Here is a 21,301-nt window from a genome sequence, read left to right as displayed (position 1 = left end):
TTTAAGTGGAAGCGTTATATAACTTTTATTTTACATATGTCCACAGATGCTTGTACAACATACAGTGACTACTTCTGAAGCTCATAGCGTTTTTTTCCATGGCACAAAGAGACAGAAAGGTTAGTGACACACGTGTTACAGTGACTCTGGGTGGAGCCCTAGAGAACACACATTCCAGAGGGAAGGCGGGGGTACCTGCACAGCGACCGCCCTGCTAAGCCACTGCAGGAGGACGATGGAGAGGCGAGGCCCCCAGTCACCACAATCAGATGACTTACTTGAACAAAAGCCTCATGACGAGGGACCCAAAGCTGTTCTGCTTTTTCCATTGTAAGTTATTACAGTGTAATAAAACTTTGCTCTTCACCAAATCTTAGGCCAGTGTTTGTTTTACTGGGACGGTTCTTAAATACAAAAAGTGACTTTTGTTGCCCTTAGTGCTCACATAAGAAATCAGTTCTTTGTAGAATATGTCTGATAACAGAGCTTGGACCAGCCAACACTTTGTCATGGTCAGCTCACGGCTGTATGCAACTAACAAACAGTATCGCTCACCATGGAATGTTTCATGAACTTGTTCATATCCCAGGGAAGCAAAGACTCCAAACGACAAGTGCAAAGTTGAAGGAAATGTGAAAGTAGAGAGACGGCCAGAAACATTTGGTCAGAAGGTGTAGAAGCCCCAACTAACTAATCAGACTGTTCCACAAAGTTAGTTACTCATCACGTAAACATTTGAAAAACAGAACTTACATGATGGCTTTTCCATTCCTACAGAAAACATCAGAACTGACATTCACTTTAACTTTCTAAAAAAGTTCAACCCAAACAGCAGGGTTGGTGTTTAAAACTTAAACAGTATAAAATATTTACAAAACATTATTTAAGCCCCCTCCCCTCCCATCCTTAACACTTAATAAAATCCAAATGGCCTAATATGAAAGTTTCCCACACAACAGTTTAAAAAGCATCTACCCGATACATGATTTTTAGGTTGGGTCATGATTGTTTTAAAGTTTTATTGTAGGCTTTGCTGCTGGATACAAAATAAAGGCATACAACTGTCACAAGTAGGGCAGGATGTACAAAGTCTAAGCTGTAAAAACCATTTCAAAATATAAACTCGTTTTGTTCGAATACACTGTATCAAAGGCTGCCCGTATTCATACCTTTGGTATAAAATGGTAGCGTTTCCCTTGAATAGCAGACAAAACCCATCCATACCTTACACACATCCGAATCTCCTTGGAACTACTCTATCAGCCTAGTCTCAACCACCCACATTCGTCACCACTCCCTCTGTGCGTCACGGGCGCGGAGGAGACGGGGAGGTAGGTAACCGAGAACGTCCGTCCCACACGAGCGCCGTGCAGGCAGCAGGGCTCCAGTGCGGGCCACCCAGGCCCCATGGGCACACATCCTCATCCACAGTCGCACACGTCCCTTAAACAAACATGAACACACACACTGACCGGACCCAAAAGGATCTGCACGTCCTCTCCATCTGCTCACCGACGGCCACGCCACACTGTGTAAGAATCAGAGGCAGAGACAGGAAGGGATCTCCAGGTGACGGCTGCGCTGACAGCAAGTGAGCCGTCCTGAGGCTGCTGGTGTGAGCAGTGGTCCCGTCTGGACGCCAGAACAGAGTCTGGGGCCATGTTTAATTTCTTCTAAGCAAAGGGCAGGGCATCCGCTGGGGGCAATAAGTCCCGCTTAACGGGGCAGAAGGCCAAGGAGGAAGGAATGGAGCCCACCGGGCAGTGGTTTGTGCGCTATGCCCGTAAGCAGGCCAGGCAGCCTTCCCAGAATAGAGTGGGTCAACAAGGAGGGCAGAGGAAGGGGCAGCTCTGCTCTCGGCCAGACCCTGCAGGGTCCCAACAAGCACCAGACCACAGATCAGCAGAAGGGGCAACAGGCCTGCCCCTTCAACAGAGCTGGGCATCCAGAGCCACACTAGGAACAGCGGCCGAGAGGCAGGAACCCCCCAGGTGGGATCTCCACTGCTACGAGCTGTGGTCCTTCAACAAGCTCTAGGATCGATGCCCGGGGCGGGATGGGCTGTTCGCAAAGCCGTGGGGCCTGTGCCAGGCGCGGGGATGGGGCCAGGGTGCTGGGGTGGAGTCAGGAAACACTGAGCTCGCAGACACCGCTGGTGACCGCCGACTACAGGACCCGTCTCAGAGCTGACAAACCGAACCCTGGAGGGAAGGCGACCCGAGAAGCTCCAAGAGGCAGTCAACACCCACAGAAATAAATACTGCAGACAAGTTCTCACATACACACCACACCCATTCATCCTCTTCCTCCAGAACCAGGAAAGCCTGGCTCCAGTGCTTCTCGGATTCTCAGGAAGGCAGAGACCTTGGACCCAGCTTGTTCAATAGCAGGGGTGTGTTCACCTGGGTAAAGACAATCCATTCACCTGGTCGAGAAATACCAAAATCGTCATCTGGCTTTTTATGCAGTCTCTCCGGACTCGGGGGGAAGTGGGAGGCCCGGGAGCTCTCGGGGGATCTGCGTGCACAGCAGGGAGGAGCAGGGCGGGCGGGCGCGCTCAGGGGCCCCCTGCCCGCTCACTGGTGGAGGTGGGCCCGGTCGTCCGGGCGCTTGATGTGGATCCGCCGCACGCGCTCGATCCGCTCCCGCTCCCGCTCCTCGTCCTCGTCCAGGTGGTGGGAGCGTCCGGCCGCGCCACCCGTGGCCTCCAGGAGTGCGTTGTCAGGTCCCCGGCCATCCTGGGCCTCATACAGCAAAATATTCAGGGTCTCCTCATAGATCCGGGCTTCAGGGAACTCCACCTGTAGCCCCACAAAACACAAGGCAGGTACGTTAGCATGTCAAACCCCCCACCCCACCACCTCTGCCGCCACCCAGGACTTCTGAGCAGGGCCATCTGTCTACACCAGGCCCCTAAGACTCCGTAAGACCATCGTTATTATGTTTAAAGCAGTTTTTATTTTCAATACGCAACACTTACACATGGCACTAAATTCACAAGAGACAAAAGGGATACAGTGAAACAGATCTCCCTGCCCTCTCTGCCCCCCAAGTTTGCCTTCCTTTGGACATTTACGTCATTCCCAATGTGTTGCTTCTAACAATCAGGGCTGCACCCCTGTACACGAGGCATTCCACACCTTAAAAGGAGCGTCCTTTCTGAACAGGGACCAGCTGGGGACCCTCATAAAATGGACACAATCCCTCCCACTCAGTAAAGCGCTGCGTGTGCTTACTGCCCTTCGGGGTCAGGCGCCGTGAACTAGATAGAGGTGGGTCCCAGGCAATCAGTAAGAAATGGTAAAGCACTTGAAATGTTCTGCCAGGGAAGATACCGATTATGCAAAAACCCAAGTGGAACATCTGTGCAGTTACGTGAGACAACGAACCATGAGTGTCAGCTCCAAAGCACGGCTCCCGGAAGTACGGGATGGAAGAAGAGGAAACTGTCCCTGAAGGGGCAGCCATCCCAACACCAACTCCCTGGAGAAAGGAAGGAGCCCTTAGGGACAAGAGGCAGAGCGAAGGGAGCCAGGAGAGGGGCTCTGGCCTCCATCCCGGCTCCACCACTAACCGGCCGCACGAACATGAGCACAGGCTCACTCCGGAACCCGTCCACGAATCTATACACAGCTGGGATCCGACCACAAGGTCTCTCAGTGCCTTTGCTCGCTGTTAAGCTCTAAAAACGTAAAGTCACTATTTTAAAGTTCAATCAATATGATGGTTAGCTTTTGAATATCCAAGGGCAGAGGCAATCCATGTATATAAAAAAACCAAACTATGACAAAATGGAGAGTCTAGTTACAGGTGGAATTCACAGCCCTAAAGAAAAGAGGCACGTCTTGTTAACACAGGAGGAAAAGTGAACAATTCTGGTCCCCCCACTATCTTTGAAAGGAAAAAAAAGAAACTCAGTGTTTTTCCCTTCCTGGCTACCTTACAACAATACATACCTTTTAGGATACATTCTAAATACTAATGAATCAAATGTTTTAAGAAGTTAAAAAAAAAAGGGCTTCCCTGGTGGCGCAGTGGTCGAGAATCCACCTGCCAATGCAGGGGACACGGGTTCAATCCCTGGTCCAGGAAGATCCCACATGCCACGGAGCAACTAAGCCCACGAGCCACAACTACTGAGCCCGCATGCCACAACTACTGAAGCCCGTGTGCCTAGAGCCCATGCTCCACAACAAGAGAAGCCACCACAATGAGAAGCCCGCACACCGCAACGAAGAGTAGCCCCTGCTCGCTGCAACTAAAGAAAGCCTGAACGCAGCAACAAAGACTCAATGCAGCCAAAAATAAACAAACAAAAAAACCACGTACCCTTTAAAAAAAAAAAGTAGTTAAAAAAAGATTTTTAACTCTGGTTTCTACTTTGTGGTCTGATTTTCTCTCATTTGCATTTTGCTTCTGAGGCTGCTCTAGCATCACACAGAGCTGTGGGCTCCTGGGACTGCAGTGAGGATAATAACCTGAGCAGGTGACCTACAGATCTGTACAAAGGTGACTAGAGGCATGACCTGCTGCATGTGTCCCTGGTCATCAGATTTCCCCAGATAGGTTGAAAAGGAAATGACACAGTGTATGGGATGATTTAAAAAAAAAAAGCACAATCAAGATGGTAGAATAGTAGGACATGAACCTTACCCTTCTCCCACAAATATAGCAAAAAGACATCTACATGTGGAATGATTCTCACAGAATATCTACTGAACGCTGGCAGAAGACCTTAGACTGCTGAAAGGGCAAGAAAATCTCCACGTAACCGGGTAGGAAGAAAGAAAAAAGAAGAAGGAAAAGAAAAGAAAAAGAAAGTGAGAAAGGAATTGGGACGGGACCTGTGTCACTGGGAAGGAGCTGTGAAAAAGAGGAAAGGTTCCTGCACCCTGGGAAGCCCCCTCACCGGCAGGGAGATGGGCCGGGACAGAAGGAGAGCTTCAGAGCCTCAGAGGATAAAACAGCAGCCGGTTTGCGGCAGCCAAAGCAGAGGGAGGACTGCACAGTCAGTCAGTGCTGCCGCCCTGCACTCCCCAGCCTGACACACGAGTCTGCCAGCGCTGGTGGGGGCTGGGTGCTGGAACTCGGGCTTCAGAGATCAGAACCGGGGAGAGGACCGGGGTTGGCACGCTGTGCAGACGGACTGGGGGGGCTGGAATCCAGTGTGACCACGGCTGGGGGTGTATGCAGGGGAAGCCTGGGCCACCTTAGACGCCAGTCGCCATTGTTTGGGGGTGCACGAGGGGAGGGGTGGGATCTAGATTGTAGCCTTTTTCTCTGTGCGTGTGCTTGCAGAGGGCAGGACACCACCTGCATGGGCTCCAGGAGCAGTCGTAGCGCCCCCCCCCACCGCCCCCAGACACCAGGAGTGGTTTCAGGCTACCATCACCTCCCTCCTGGACCCCAGGAGGGGTTGCAGGGCCCCCACTGCTGCCCGCCCAAACTCCAGGAGTGGCTGTGAGATGCCATCACGCCCACCGTGCGCTCTGGGGGTGTGCCCGAGCTGCCCGCCGCCACCAAGAACCCAGGACTGGGCATCAGCCACTGCATCTGCACACCCCCACAAGGGGATAATGACCAGCACACACTGAAGAGAAAGGCCACGGGCATCCATACTAAAAACTGCCCTCGCACCAAATATATTAAACTCACAAAAGCTACACAGGGATGACCCCACCTATAAACAGCCCTCCAAGACCACAGTAGACAATTGTTTCTCCGAAACTCACAAACAGAAATATGTAAAATGAAGAAGCAGAAGAACTACTCCCAGTTAAAAGACCCCTGAAGGAACAAAGAGTGAAACAGACCCCTTCAGTCTAATAGGCACTGATTTCAAAAAGAAGATAATGAAAATACCGAAGGAATTAAGAAAGGCTATTGAAAGAAATGCAGAGTACTGTAAAAAGGAACTAGAAACTATAAAGAGGAACCAAAAAAAATTAGAAAACTCATTTGCAGAGACAAAAGCTGAGCTAAAGGCAATGAATAGCAGAATGAATAATGCAGAAGAATGAATAATTGATCTGGAAGATAAAATAATGGAAATCACCCAATCAGGACAGCAGATAGAAAGCCAAATGAGAAAAACCAAAAGCAATCTAAGAGACCTGTGGCATAATATAAAGTGTGCCAACCTACGCAGAATAGGGACTCCAGAAGGGAAAGAAAGAGTAAAGGGGATCGAAAATGTATTTGAAGAAATTATGGCTGAAAACTTCCCAAACCTAAAGAAAGAAACATACCCAGGTACCGGAAGCTCAGAGGGTCCCAAACAAGATAAACCCAAAAAGACCTACACCAAGACGTATTATAATAAAAATGGCAAAAGTTAAAGATAAAGAGAGAATTCTAAAGGCAGCAAGAAGAAAACAGAGTTAATTACAAGGGAACCACCCCATAAGACTATCAGCTGATTTCTCTACAGAAACGTTGCAGGCCAGAAGGGAGTGGCAAGATATATTCAAAGTCCTAAAAGGGAAAAAATCTGCAACCTAAGATACTCTACCCAGTAAGACTATCACTTAGAATAGAAGGAGAGATAAAGAATTTCTCAGACAAGAAAAAATAAAAGAACATAGCAATACTAAACCTATCCTAGAGGAAATATTGAAAGGTCTTCTCTAAATAGAAAAGAAGTAAAAATCTATAGGAAAGAGAAAATCACAATTAGAAAATAAATCACTTAAAAAAGCCAGTACAGGGCTTCCCCGGTGGCACAGTGGTTGAGAATCTGCCTGCCAACGCAGGGGACATGGGTTCGAGCCCTGGCCCGGGAAGATCCCACATGCCGTGGAGAACTAAGCCCGTGTGCCACAAATACTGAGCCTGCGCTCTAGAGCTTGCGACACAACTACTGAGCCCGCGTGCCACAACTACTGATGCCCGCACGCCTAGAGCCCATGCTCCACAATAAGAGAAGCCACCGCAATGAGAAGCCTGCACACCACAAAGAAGAGTAACCCCCAATCGCCCCAACTAGAGAAAGCCCGTGAGCCGCAACAAAGACCCAACACAGCCAAAAATAAATAAATTAAAAAAAAAAAAAAGCCACTACACAGATTAAAAAAAAATCAAAAAATTGTCTGTGAAAGTGATGATAATGACAATGAACAGCAAAAGGATGAACATGAAGACGTAAAAGAGGACATCAAAATCATAAAATGTTGGGGAGGAGAGTAAGAAAATGTAGGGTGTTTTCCCCCTAAAATGTGTTTGAGCCTATATGACCACCAGTCTAAGGCAAATATATATAGGAAGGGCTTAACATACTTGAAAAACAGGGTAACCACAAATCAAAAACATACAATAGATTCACAAAAACCGAAAAGAACATAAGTATAATGCAAAAGAATATCATCAAGCCACAAAAGGAAAAACGAAAAGAAAAAGGGACAAAGAATATAAAACAACAGGAAAACAAGGTTTAAAATGGCAATAAATACATATCTATCAATAATTACCCTAAATGTCAATGGACTAAATGCTCTAGTCAAAAGACACAGAGTGGCAGATTGGATTAAAGAAACAAAAGCCTACAATACACTGCCTACTAGAGACCCACTTCAGGGCAAAGGACACACACAGACAAAGTGAAGAGATGGAAAAAGATATTTCATGCAAACGGAAGTGACAAGAAAGTGGGGGTCACAATACTAATATCAAACAAAACAGACTTTAAACCAAAGCCCATAAAGAAAGATAAAGAAGGACATTATATAATGATAAAAGGATCAATAAAAGGATTTTATACTCATCAACGTATATGCACCTAATATAAGAGCACCCAAATACATAAAACAAATACTAACAGACGTAAAGGGAGAAAATTGACAGGAATACAATATTGGGTTGGCCAAAAAGTTCGTTCCGGTTTTTCTGTAACATCTTATGGGAAAACCGGAATGAACTTTTTGGCCAACCCAACAGTGGGAGACTTTAACACCCCACTCACATCAATGGACAGATCTTCCAGAGAGAGACTCAATAAGGCAACAGAAATACTAAATGATACAATAGCACAGTTAGACTTAATTGATATTTTCATGACATTACATCCAAAAAAACCAGAATACACATTCTTTTCAAGTGCACATGGAACATTCTCTAGGATTGACCACATACTAGGGCACAAAACAAGCCTCAACAAATTTAGGAGTACAGAAATTATCTAAAGCATCTTTTCTGACACAACAGCATGAAACTAGAAATTAGCCACAGAAAAAGAAATGAGAAAAAAAAAATTACATGGAGACTAAACAACATGCTACTAAAAAACCAATGGGTCAACGATGAAATCAAAGAGGAAATTAAAAAATACCTTGAGACAAGTGACAATGAAAACACAACCATACAAAATCTATGGGATGCAGCAAAAGCAGTTCTTACAGGGAACTTCATAGAGATATAGGCCTTCCTCAAAAAAATGAGAAAAATCTCAAATAAACAACCTAACCTACCACTTAGAAGAATTAGAAAAAGAAGAAAAAACAAAACCTAGTCACCAGAAGGAAGGAAATAATAAGATCAGAGGGGAAATAGAGATTTTAAGAACAACATAGAAAAATCAATAAAACCAAGAGCTGGTTCTTTGAAAGGATAAACAAGATTGATAAACCTGGCCAAGCTCATGAAGAAGAAAAGAGAGAGAACTCAAATAAACAAATTAGAAATGAAAAAGGAGACATAACAATGGATACCACAGGAATACAAAAAACCATAAGGGAATACTAAGAACAATTATATGCCAACAAATTCAACAACCTAGAAGAAATGGACAAGTTTCTAGAAACAAACAGCCCACCAAAACTGAATCAAGAAGAAACAGATAATTTGAACAGACCAATCAATAGAACTGAAATAGAATCTATAATTTAAAAACTCCCTACAAACAACAGTCCAGAACCAGACAGTTTCACAGGCAAATTCTACCAAACATACAAACAAGAACTTATACCTATCCTTCTCAAACTCCTCCAAAAAACTGAAGAGGAGGGAACATTCCCAAGGACATTCTATGAAGCCACCATCACTCTGATACCAAAACCAGAAAAAGACACCACCAAAGAAGAAAATTACAGGCCAATATCTTTGATGGTATAGGTGCAAAAATTCTCAACAAAATATTAGCAAACCAAATCCAACAACACATAAAAAAGATCATACATCACAACCAAGTGGGATTCATCCCAAATTCATAAGGATGGTTCAACATATGCAAATCAACATGATACACCACATAAACAAAAGACAAAAACCACATGATCATCTCAATAGATGCAGAAAAGGCATTTAACAAAAATGCAACATCCATTCATGATAAAAACTCTTACCAAAATGGGTATAGAGGGGACATATCTCTAAGTAGTAAAAGCTATTTATGACAAACCCACAGCCAATATAATACTCAATGGTGAAAAGCTGAAAGCCTTCCCGCTAAAATCTGGAACAAGACAAGGATGCCCACTGTCGCCACTTCTATTCAACATAGTATTGGAAGTCCTAGCCACAGTAATCAGATAAGAAAAAGAAATAAAAGGTATCCAAATTGGAAGGGAAGAGGTAAAATTGTCATTATATTTAGATGATATAATACTATATAGAGAAAAACCCTAAGGACTCCACACAAAAACTACTAGAACTGGTAAATGAATTCAGCAAGGTAGCAGGACACAAGATTAACATACAGAAATTGGTTGCATTTCTTCACACCAAAAATGAAGTATGAGAAAGGGAATGTAAAAAAAATCAATACCTTTTAAAATCGCAACCCCCCAAATAAAATACTTAGGAATAAACCTCACCAAGGAGGTGAAAGACTTATATGCTGAGAACTATAAAACGTTAATAAAGGAAACTGAAGATGATTCAAAGAAATGGAAAGATATCCCATGCTCCTGGGTTGGAAGAATTAATACAGTTAAAATGGCCATATTACCTAAAGCAATCTACAGATTTAACATGATCCCTATCAAATCACCCATGACATTTTTCACACAACTACAGCAAATAGTCCTAAAATTCACATGGAACCATAAAAGACCCAGAATTGCCAAAGCAATCCTGAAGAAAAAGAACAAAGCAGGGGGCATAACATCTCAGACTTCAGATAATACTACGAAGCTACAGTAATCAAAACAGTATGGTACTGGCACAGAAACAGATATATGGATGGATGGAACAGTATAGAGAGCCCAGAAATAAACCCACACACCTACAGTCAATTGATCTTCAACAAAGGAGGCAAGAATATACAACGGGAAAAAGTCTCTTCAGCAAGTGGTATTGGGAAAATTGGACAGCCACATGTAAATCAATGAAGTTAGAACACACCCTCTCACCACACACAAAAATAAACTCAAAATGGCTTAAAGACTTAAACGTAAGACATGACACCATAAAGCTCCTAGAAAAGATCATAGGCAAAACATTCTCTGACATAAACCATACCAATGTTTTCTTAGGTCAGTCTCCCAAGGCAATAGAAATAAAAGCAAAAATAAACAAATGGGACCTAATCAAACTTACAAGCTTTTGCACAGTAAAGGAAACCATAAACAAAACGGAAAGACAACCTACAGGATGGGAGAAAATATTTGCAAATAATGCGACCAACAAGGGCTTAATTTCCAAAATATACAAACAGTCATACAACTCAACAAAAAAAAAACAAACAAACATACCAATCACAAAATGGGCAGAAAACCTAGAGAGATATTTCTCCAAAGAAGAAATACCGATGGCCAGTAGGCATATGGAAATACACTCAACATCACTAAATATTAGAGAAATGCAAATCAAAACTACAATGAACTACATTCTCACACCAGTCAGAATGGCCATCATTAAAAAGTCTACACAACATCGTTAATCAACTACAATATAAAATAAAAATTTAAAAATTTTTTGGTAATTGCAATCATTGTTGCTTTTGTTGTGGTCATCCATTTACAATACTTGGTGTCAGTTTATTTATCTCTTGTAAAAATAAAATACAGTGTGTGTGTGTGAAAAAAAAAGTTTAATAGGCTGAATTATATCAATTAATTTTCCAATGTTAAGCCAATCTTATATACATGGAATGAATTCTATTTGGTCATGCTGTATTGCACTTTTTATATACTGTTGGATCCAGTTTGATAAAATTTTGTTTAGAATGTTTGCATGTAAAAAAAAAAAAAAGTAAATGAGCTATCAAGCTAAAAAATACAAATTAATTAATTAATTAATTAAAAGAAATGATCATTGTTGAATCCCAATGTTAGTATTTTGGTATATTTTCTTCTATTTTTTTTCCTGTTTATGGTTACATAGTTGTAATTATGATGTGCACATGATTTTTATCCTGATTTTTTTTCATTTAATATTGTTGAACATCCTTGAAATTTATCAGAGGTTCATATTGAAAGTTTTGATAATGTTTACATTCATTAATACCATTTGAGTATATATTTTTAACTTTCTTTTTTACAAGTTTATTAACGTTGAATTTTGTACAATAAATTTCTCATACATAAAGTAGGCAATTTGATGAGCTATGACAGCTATATGCACACATGAAACTACCATCACAATCAAGATATGGAACATTTCCATCACCCCCAAAGGTTTTATCATGCCCCATTACAATTATCCCTCCCCAGGCAAGCACTCTTATTTTCTACCATTGTGTGCATTTTCTAGAATTTTATATGAAAGGAATCCTACAGGATATACTGGGGTTTTTTTGTTTTTGTTTTTGGTCTAGCTTCTGTCATTCAGCCTAATGCATTTGAGACTCATCCACGTTGTTACATGTATCCGTAGTTTTTACCTTTTTATCACTGACTGGTATGCTGTTGTACAGCATGTAATTTTCTTCCTAAAATGTCCAGAGAACAACAAAACCACACTGAGATTCAGATGCCAGGCACCTCCTATATACATTTGACTCATGGTGCCTGTGAATTAAATTCAGCCCTCAACATAATTATATATTTTCATAAGTCACAGAATTTGAGGTCATTTACAAATAATGAAAATCCCTAACGTTAAATTCATTCACTTATTCATTCATTCAAGATATGTAACTTTGCTAGGTACTTCTAGGTACTTGAGCTACATCAGCAAACCAAACAACTTTTCCTTGTTGAGATCATATTGTAATAGGAAAAGGTAGAAGATTATATTTCTAATAAGTAGTAAATATAAACATGTAAATCATCTAGTTTTGTCGATGTTCGTAAGTTTTACATAAAAAAGAAAAAATTGAGCTGGGTAAGGCAGATTGGGAGTACCAGGAGTGTGTTTGGCGGACAGAAGTTGGTTTTAAGTTTAAATAGAGCAATCAGAATAAGCCTTAGTGAGGTCTGAGTTTTAAAATCTGACAAAGTCAGGGATCTATCTATCATAGCATTTTCTACTGAATTCTTTGTAAACATTATATGGCTATATAATGTTCAGTTGAGTGGTTACATCATAATTCGCTTAGTTAGAGCTATAGATGAACATTCAGATTAGCTCTAATTTTCATTGCTATATATAATGTCTCTATGAACATTGTTGTGAATAAAGCTTTTGAATTGTCTATTGTGTACTTAGGATAGATTTTGAAGAAGTACAGTTATTGTAAAAAAGGACATAAACTTTTCTCTTTTACTTTTTAAGATTTTTAAAATGTTGAATCATTATTGTATTCCTAAGATTAAATCCTCCTTAGATATTATATATTATTATTTTCTAACATTGTTAGATTCACTTTAACTTTAAATTATGATTTTACATCTATTTAAAAAATAAAACTGACCTATAAGAAAAAAATTTTTTAATTTAAAAATTAAACACAAAAAAATTAAATAAAATACCTTCAAAAAAAAGAAAAAGGTCTACAAATAACAAATGTTGGAGAGGGTGTGGAAAAAAGGGAACCCTCCTACACTGTTGGTAGGAATGTAAGTTGGTGCAGCCACTGTGGAAAACAGTGTAGAGGTTTTCCTCAGAAAACTAAAAACAGAATTACCATATGATCCTGCAATCCCCGGGCATATACCCAGACAAAACTATAATTCAAAAAAAGATACATGCACCCCTATGTTCATAGCAGCACTATTCACAATAGCCACGACATGGAAACAACCTAAATGTCCATCAACAGATGAATGGATAAAGAAGATGTGGTACCTATATACAATGGACTACTATTCAGCCATAAAAAAGAAAGAAATAATGCCATTTGCAGCAACATGTATGCAACTAGAGATTATCTTACTAAGTGAAGTAGGTCAGAAAGAGAAAGACAAATACCATATGATATCACTTATATGTGGAATCTAAATTATGACACAAATGAACCTATCTATGAAACAGAAACAGAATCATGGACACAGAGAATAGACTGGTGGTTGCCAAGGGGGAGGGGGATGGGAGAGGGATGGATTGGGAGTTTGGGATTAGCAGATGCAAACTGGTATATATAGGATGGATAAACAACAAGGTCCTACTGTATAGCACAGGGAACTATATTTAATATCCTGTGATAAACCATAATGGAAAAGAATGTGAAAAAGAATGTATATATATATATATATAACTGAGTCACTCTGCTGTACAGCAGCAATTAACACAACATTATAAATCAACTGTACTTCAATAAAAAGAAAAAAAAAGAAGGGAGGAAAACAAAAAACAACCCAGTCACATAGCCTAAGGAGGAGGGTAGGCAAGCAGAAACCTAAAGGGAGTGAATATCAATTAACAGTGGACCAGATCTCTAACCACACTCTGCAGCACAATCTAGCTTTGCAAAACAGCACAGGGACAGAAGCCAAGGGAGAGGTCAGGTCCACTGGTTTGCAGAGGATGACATAAAAATGGGTCCAGAGTCCAGATCAGTCAGGGAGTCATGTGCTGGGAAGAAGCCACCCAGATCCACGAGGAGTGCTGAGGGGACCCAGTGAGGGTGGAGGGCTGCCCAAGTCAGTGGGTAAGAGGAGGACAGATGACAAGGAAGTAGTAGCTCATGACCAGAAGGCCAAGGTCAAGACCTTGAAGGTAGCACTGCTCCTGATGAGTGAGATGGATGGGGCCAGTGTGGTGGGAAACAGCGTCGAGCGGAAGACAGAAAGGAGCTGGCACAGGTCAGATCAGATCGCTGATGGGATCAGATCGCTGATGACAGAGGAGAAAATGCAGGCAGTGGGGTACACACGGGTACAAGGACCCGTCTGAATCAACCTTTACGGAAAAGGAACCCAGGAGCAGTATGACTGTCTATACTTACTGGGTGTCAGAAAGGAAACGCCATTCTGTTTTTCCAAGCCTACATCTGGATCTTTCCAGGGCCCAAAAGAGAATGAATATTTGAACAATGAGCAGTCATGAGTCAAGGAAAGCATTTTTAGAGCCCTTCCCTCTTGAAGTGTATTTTGCTCAAGGAGAAAGGGAAGTTTTTCAAATACAGATTTCAGACCAGCCACTCAGAACCATCCTCTGGAGGCCCTTACCTTGGTCTGTTTCTTCTCAGTGGCGTAGACGATAGAGGTACAGCAGACTTCAGCGATCTTGCGGCCCTGGCCGTAGAAGGACCAGCAGCAGATTTCGTCCCCAATGACATCCTTTATGAACAGGACCCTTCCATTAAAGCGCAGGGACAGCTTATCAAACAGTTCGATGTTCTTCAACATATTGTCGTCAGAATTGCTGCAAGAGAGCATTTGATAAGGTGATTGATTACAAGCTGGTGTTAACAGCCACCACCAGTGGGGGAGTGTTTCCACACACCGGGCCCATCATCTCCACCATTCCTTTTCAACCTCACGGTAAGCCCGTGAAGAAGGCACTACAGTCCCCAAAGCTCAAAGGAAAGCAAGGGTCAGAGAAATTAGGGGACTGCCAGAGGCCAAAAACTAATAAATGGCAGAGCTGAGCCTCAAAAACACAGCTCTAGCCTCCAAGTCTGCGCTCCTCACCAGCGTGCTGGAGCGGACGCCCTGCTGTGCAACAGCCAGGGATGAAATGGTGAAACCACGGGGTCTGCAGGCACAGGCACCAGGTGGGGGACATGGAGGAGAGCCCCACGGAGCCACATGAGAGGATGAGTGACCCGCTCGAGGGAGACTTTTTATCCTGGGTCCATTTATGGGTCTTGAGTAACTTCATCTAATACCCCTACAACCCATAAGTTCCTGATTTAGAGCCACACGTTCCCAAGAGCCAAAAGGCATCCTGGAAACCCGTATATATTGCTAGTGGGAACATAAAATGGCGTAGTCACCTTGGAAAACAGTTCGGCAGGTCCTCAAGTGATTAAACCTAGAGTTACCATATGACCCAGCAATTGCACTCCTAGGTATCCACCCAAGAGAAATGAAAACATGTATGTGTACATGAATGTCCACAGCAGCATTATTCCTAACGGCCAGAAGGTGGCAACAACCCTAACTGTCCATCAGCTGATGAAAAAGGACAAACAAAACGTAGTCTGTCAGAACAATGGAATATTTTTCAGCCATAAAATGAATGAAGTACTGATGCGTGCTACAACATGGGTGAACTTTGAAAACGTTATGCTAAGTGAAAGAAGCCAGACACAAAAAGCAACATATTGTAAGATTCTATATATATGAAATGTCCAGTGTAGGCAAATCCATAGAAACAGAAAGCAAAATAGTGGTTGCCTAGGGCTGGGGGAGATAAGAGGGTAGGGGGACATGGGGAGTGACTGCTAACAGGTACAGGTTTCCTTCTGAGGTGATGAAAATGGTCTAGAATTAGGTAAGTGGTGATGGTTGCACAACTCTGAATATACTAAAAAACACTGAATTGTGTATTTTTAAATGGTGAATTTTATGGTATGTGTGAATTAGATTTCATATCTATCAATCCATCTGGGCATTCTAGAGGTGCAAAAAGGCCACCCTCATCTGAAGGGAACGAGGGGAGCTGGGCCTGGCTGGTGTGAGTGCAGATGTCTTTTCTGGCCAACACCTTACCTGGTATACGAGTATTTGTTGTTACTTCTGTTGTAGAGCAACTTCACGGCTGGCTGTGGGTTGTTTTAAAAAAAAGGAAGAAGAGAGTCACTTGGAGTGCAGGTGCGAAGGACCACCGGCTTCCCACAGCGCTGGAGCCCTGCCATCTGCCTGAAGAGGCAGGTAAGCGTAGCCTGCTGGCTGGGGTGGGGCTGGAGAGGGAGACTGCGTGAGCCAGCACCAGGAGAAACACAGAATGAGCTGTACGCTCCCATTCCTGACCCCCTCTCAGGCCTTGCCCAGGCAATTTCGCACATTTTTATTCCAAAACTTACTCAGAAGAACCTCCACCACTTTTGGTAGCAAAAGAAATGCCACAAGGTTGCCTCCACCATACCTTATTTGAAGTCGCTATAAGTTTCTGTTCTTCCTTGGATGAGGTGATGACAGGAACTTTGCAGAAAGGCTCATAAGTATCTTTGTTCTGCTGGAACAAAACATGCTTTCAGCCTGGGAGGCCTGCCCAGCATTGAACTGTTTAAGCTGGCCTTCCGGGCAAAGACGGACTCTGGCGAGGGGAGATGGGGCAGCCGTGGCTGGGAAGAGAGGCGGATTCCAGCACCAGTGAAGTAGGATGGGGGACGACCAGGAGTGGAGTTCTCCAGTGAACCCGCTCTTCGGCCAGGACTGTTATATGCCAGGGTGCTTGGCATATAAATACTAACAATGACGACAAATTTCACAGCCCAGGAAGCCACTCAAAAGCCACAGCCCAGGAAGCCACCCTAAACATGGCAGATGAAATATGATTGCATCAAAGCTCCTAAAACCCCACTGCAATGACTGCAGAGGAATTATAAGCCCATAAGGAGAGAAAGAATGGGAAAAGTGAGGTCAGCAGACAAAAGACGCCAAAAATTCAAGTCTGGAAAGCAGGTCTCAAATGAGTGATAACCAAGGAGAAGGAGAACGCTGAAACCTAAGTTGGCAGATGGGAAAGAATCCACAGCTGTGAAGGCTGGCGGGCTCAGGGCAAGAGCAGAGCGCTGCTTGCTAGTCGGCAGAAGCACTGCTGAGACCTCCAGATGGATCCCCTACCCCAGCCGGGCAGGAGAAAAGTCCACTTTCCTGGAGCAGTTTGTACAGGAGAGGACAGGGCTGAGTTGCTATTCTGAAAAGAGGGGATTAAGTGAACGATCTACACACTAAACGGTGAGCCCTACCCCCACCCCAGCCCCTTCTCCTACTCAGATCTCAGAAGGCAGCCAGTCAGGCTTATACACGCCAGGCAAGGGAGTGGAGGACTCCTCTACAGGGAACCACCTTTCCAAAAAAAAAAAGGCTTACAGATTCTGACATTGAGAGTTCCCACTGAAAAAGCCAGCCTTATCATCTGCCACTGAAGCCCACTGGACAACAATATATACAGTGTTTCAGAGCCTTTACTCTTGAATTTCAACAGACCAAGGACCATCAGATTATACTCGGAAAGCCTCTCAAATATGAGACTGAAACCAAAAGAGAGAGAAAAAGTAAGAGAAGGAGTCACACAATGAAGGCAGCAGAAAGAAAACTTCAAATAGTATCATCAGACAGATGAGAGCAGATATCGCATCCCATGAAACAAGATCAGCGTGCTATATAAAAAAGAGCACTCGGAGAACAAGAAAAGGCTCTAGGGAGTTAGAAATACGATAGCAGAAATGAAAAATTCAATAGAAGCGTTGAAAAGATATAACTCCTCTACAGGGAACCACCTTTTTTCAGGGAACTGAAAAAATCCTCTGAGAAAATAGAAGGATAAGGGCGACAGAAACTAGGAGGTCAGTCCCGGAGGTTTAATCTCAGACTAACAGAAACCACAAAAAGGAACCCAGAGGGCATGTCTCTAAGACAAAGATGAAACAGAGATTCCCTGATGTGTCGGAACATACCAAAAGGAGACTGAAGTTTCTGAGAATTTAGGGCTGAATTAGGGATGTGTGCTTAGAAAACCAAGCAAACAAAAGACAATGAAGCAATCACTAATTCTGGCAAACTGAAAAGTTACACAAGAAAGGAAACAATCACTGTATACTCTGTGGCTCAACTGTTAACAATATTTACATGACTCAACGTAAACTCTGAGTATGGATTTTATCAAAACTGTGATAAACTATACTGGGAGAAGGAATATATGCATGCAAGTTTGGTAGTGGCTGGGGGTGGTGCATGAGCTAAATTTTAATTTTCTACAGAAATGCCAGTAGATAATGTGGTAAACTGAAAAATCAATAAATAGTATAAGAAATAGGTGAGTAAACAACTGCTGCAAGAATTAAAAGAGGCTGCTGCAGGGGTGGGAGTGGGTGAAAGGCGTATGGTAGTGTTTTTGATATCAACCTAGCCTTACAATACTAACTTGACTTGGTAAATGCTTTACATGCATTACTTTAATAAACATACGAATGAAATAAAAAATAACAAAGTAAAAGCTACAACATTCAGTTAGATTTACAGGGAATTCACAGACTCGCAGTAGCGGCAGGGGTGGTTTGTGCAAATAACAGTTCCTCAGACAGACTGGCATTGTGGGTACTGTCCCAGTGGAGAGCCACCCAAGAGCCTCACGTTTACAGATCCAATTCCTAGGACAACGCAAAGGGGCTCTTCTGATTCTCTGCCATGTCTTAACTTGCCTTGAAATAAATGGCTGCTGGCTACATCTAGAAGCGTTCTGATTTTGTAGGGATTTTACTGTCCCTAGACTTGACCCCAGTGGTCCTGCCCCAGCTCCAGCTGAGGAGTGAGGGGTGTCTGTCTGTAGAGATTACGCTGGACTCTCAACAATGACTTGTGGGATGAGAATAAGTCTCCCAATGAGTCCAGAAAAAGGATCAGGTTTTACACCCCATGGCTCGGTACTGAAGGGTTACAATGCACACAGGGAGAGGACCCAACACCATGGGGGCTGAAATAAGCCAGAGAGCAGTCAGGTGGCCTCAGCATCACAGGGAAGCCTCTCGGGGGTCGCACAGGCCAGAGGGGAGCAGCTCCGGGGTCAACTCATTAACTCTCACAACAGCTCAATGAGGGAGGGGGACAATGAGAAAGGCAGATGAGTCTGGGGCTCCCCCTGCCCACACGGGGAGAAAGGGTGATACCTACTTGCAGGGCTGCCTGGCACTCTTCCACCAGGCCCTGGACCAGGTAGTACTTGGCTTCTGCCAGCAGCTCCTCGATCTCCCGGCGGCTCTCAGGCAAGGGGACCGCCCCGTCACGAAGGTAGTTGAGTATCGTACCAAAGTGCTTCCCACAGCGGTCAATGAGGATCCAGCCTGCGGTGGGAGGAGGGGGGAGGAGAGCTGGGGTGTCTCTTGGCTCCCACCACCTCCGGGGAGAGGACCACAGAGAGGGTCGCGGCCCCACCTGCCCAGCTACCAGCAAAGGGCTGACCAGGCCCCGCTGGCTGCAGACAAGCACACCCCGGACTCACTGGTTTGGGCTCCTTTATATTATTTATTTATTTTTAACTCTTTGGCCACACCGAAGGAAGGATTGAACCGGTACCCCCTGCAAAGGAAGCACGGAGTCTTAACCACTGGACTGCCAGGGAAGTCCACGGCCCCTGGATCCTGAAAGCATGTTCCTGAAGTACCTCAAAAATCCCTTTGTCAAGAATATCCCAAGAGGGCCTACCCCACACCTGGATAAAATGGGTCCAAATGAGCACATCCCATTGACAGGGGAAAGGCTTCTGATGTGAAAGTATCTACTCCCTTTTTCAACAACGCTTTTTTTCAGACTCCCAAATAACAGAGCCATTTCTAAGGAAGCAGACGGCTCACTGCCGCAGGCTGTGACATCTGACTCCCAAGGGTGAGCCCCAGGCACTCACCAGCACCGTCAAAGAAAATTCCATCCAACCCCCCACACAAGTGTTTAGTGGCTGGCTAACAATAGCGATCTGAGATAAATGGTGACCAGCCAGACCCTGCCCTCAAGCAATTTAGTCTAACTTGGGGAGATGGCGCTGGCATTCATGAGATACGGAAACACTTCCCAGCTGCTGACCAGAACCAGGCACAGTGCGAAATCGTGCCTTGGGGGTGGGGGCAAGGCGAGTCCTGCCGCTTCTCAGTGTCTTCTCCAGTCTCCAGTCCTGGCCTTGGCCTGCAGGGCCCGCTCAGCGGCTTCTCGAAATTCCTCCGCTGACATGCAAGTGCTACTGGGAAGAGGAAAGAGGACTGGAGCCTGGGAAGGGGAGGAGGAGGTACCAGAAGGGGAAGTAGGGATGAAGTGAAGACCAAGTACATCTCAAGAGAAAACGTGAAGCCAGACAGACAGAGAAGTCCCGGCCTTCCTGACAAGCAGGGTCACCCCGGGAAGGGGGGCCCCAAGTCTCCTACTGCGCACTGCAGGTGAGGAAACGCCAGTGCCCAGGGAAGTTAGGAGGTTCACACAGGAATCAGTCATCATTCTCTGCCCCTGCTTTCCCTCAATTTGGGAAAAGAGCCAGGTTTCCACTCTAAGACCACTATGTCTTCCCAAATCCTCCTCAGACCCCGGGCCCCAGATCAGCGGCACAGGCCAATGGAGGCCACGAGCAGCCAAGGCACCTTCTCAAGTCCGGTCACAAGTCGGCCCGCCTCCCCCGAGTCCAGCCCCGCCAAGTGTGCTCAGGTGTTCTAGTGCACTAGTTAGTGTTCTCTGCCGCCATCACCAGGAGAGTTGACAACGAGGCCATTTCCACGTTCTGCTTTGCAACTACTCCTCAGTCCGCGGTTCCTGGGCCTTTGGTTAAAGGTCCCGTCTCGTCCCTCCAGAGCCTTCTGCGTGGCACTTGCACGCTGCTATGGCTTCCTGAGTACAGCGAGAAGTTAATCCCCAATCTCGGCAAACACAAAGCAAATGTGTGGCCTGGAGTCAGACCCTGGATCCGAGGAAGGACAACGAGGCCTTCCCAGGTGTGGTAAATCCTCTCGCCTCGACAGTGCCCGCTGGACATTATGCAACCACTCCTTTCTCCAGCCGAGACAACAAAGTGCGGACTCAGCATCTGTTCCGCAGCTCAGATGCCTACAGGGGCCTTGAGCACACAGGATGACCAAGTGCGGGTGGGCAGGGAGGACCACAGCACAGGCCCTGCCTCCCCCCGCCCCCAAGGGGGCGCTTCTCGCTCCAGCCAAAACTGGCCAGGCAGGAATGAGGCCCAGGGCTGAGAGAGCCCCTGAGGTTCCAGGAGAAGCCAAAAATGCAGATTTCCCTGTGAAATCTCCTGACTTCTAAAGAACAGCAAACTGATTTTTTTTTTTTTAAACCTGTCATTAACCCACCACAGGGCAGCCAAAACAGGGCCTGCTGGCCACCAG

General features: G+C 44.5%; 1 protein-coding gene across 4 annotated transcripts in view; it reads right to left on the bottom strand.

Annotated features, from left to right (window-relative positions):
• KCTD10 (potassium channel tetramerization domain containing 10) overlaps nt 1–21,301 on the bottom strand; it is a 34,505-nt gene continuing 13,204 nt past the window's right edge. For 2 of the 4 annotated variants that reach the window (XM_068562262.1, XM_068562264.1), the window contains exons 3-7: nt 19,098–19,267; nt 16,348–16,437; nt 15,972–16,024; nt 14,484–14,679; nt 1–2,801 (exon numbers count right to left, since the gene is read on the bottom strand). In XM_068562262.1, coding sequence (XP_068418363.1) covers nt 2,577–2,801; nt 14,484–14,679; nt 15,972–16,024; nt 16,348–16,437; nt 19,098–19,267 — 734 coding nt within the window. In that variant the 3' untranslated portion in view covers nt 1–2,576. The remainder of the gene's footprint in view (nt 2,802–14,483; nt 14,680–15,971; nt 16,025–16,347; nt 16,438–19,097; nt 19,268–21,301) is intronic. The other 2 variants (XM_068562263.1, XM_068562265.1) reach the window with 1 other exon arrangement.

Source organism: Eschrichtius robustus, chromosome 14 (genome assembly GCF_028021215.1).
Source record: "Eschrichtius robustus isolate mEscRob2 chromosome 14, mEscRob2.pri, whole genome shotgun sequence".
Lineage (NCBI taxonomy): Eukaryota > Metazoa > Chordata > Mammalia > Artiodactyla > Eschrichtiidae > Eschrichtius > Eschrichtius robustus.
Note: the sequence above shows the minus strand (reverse complement) of the source record. Positions and strands in the feature narration are given on the sequence as shown.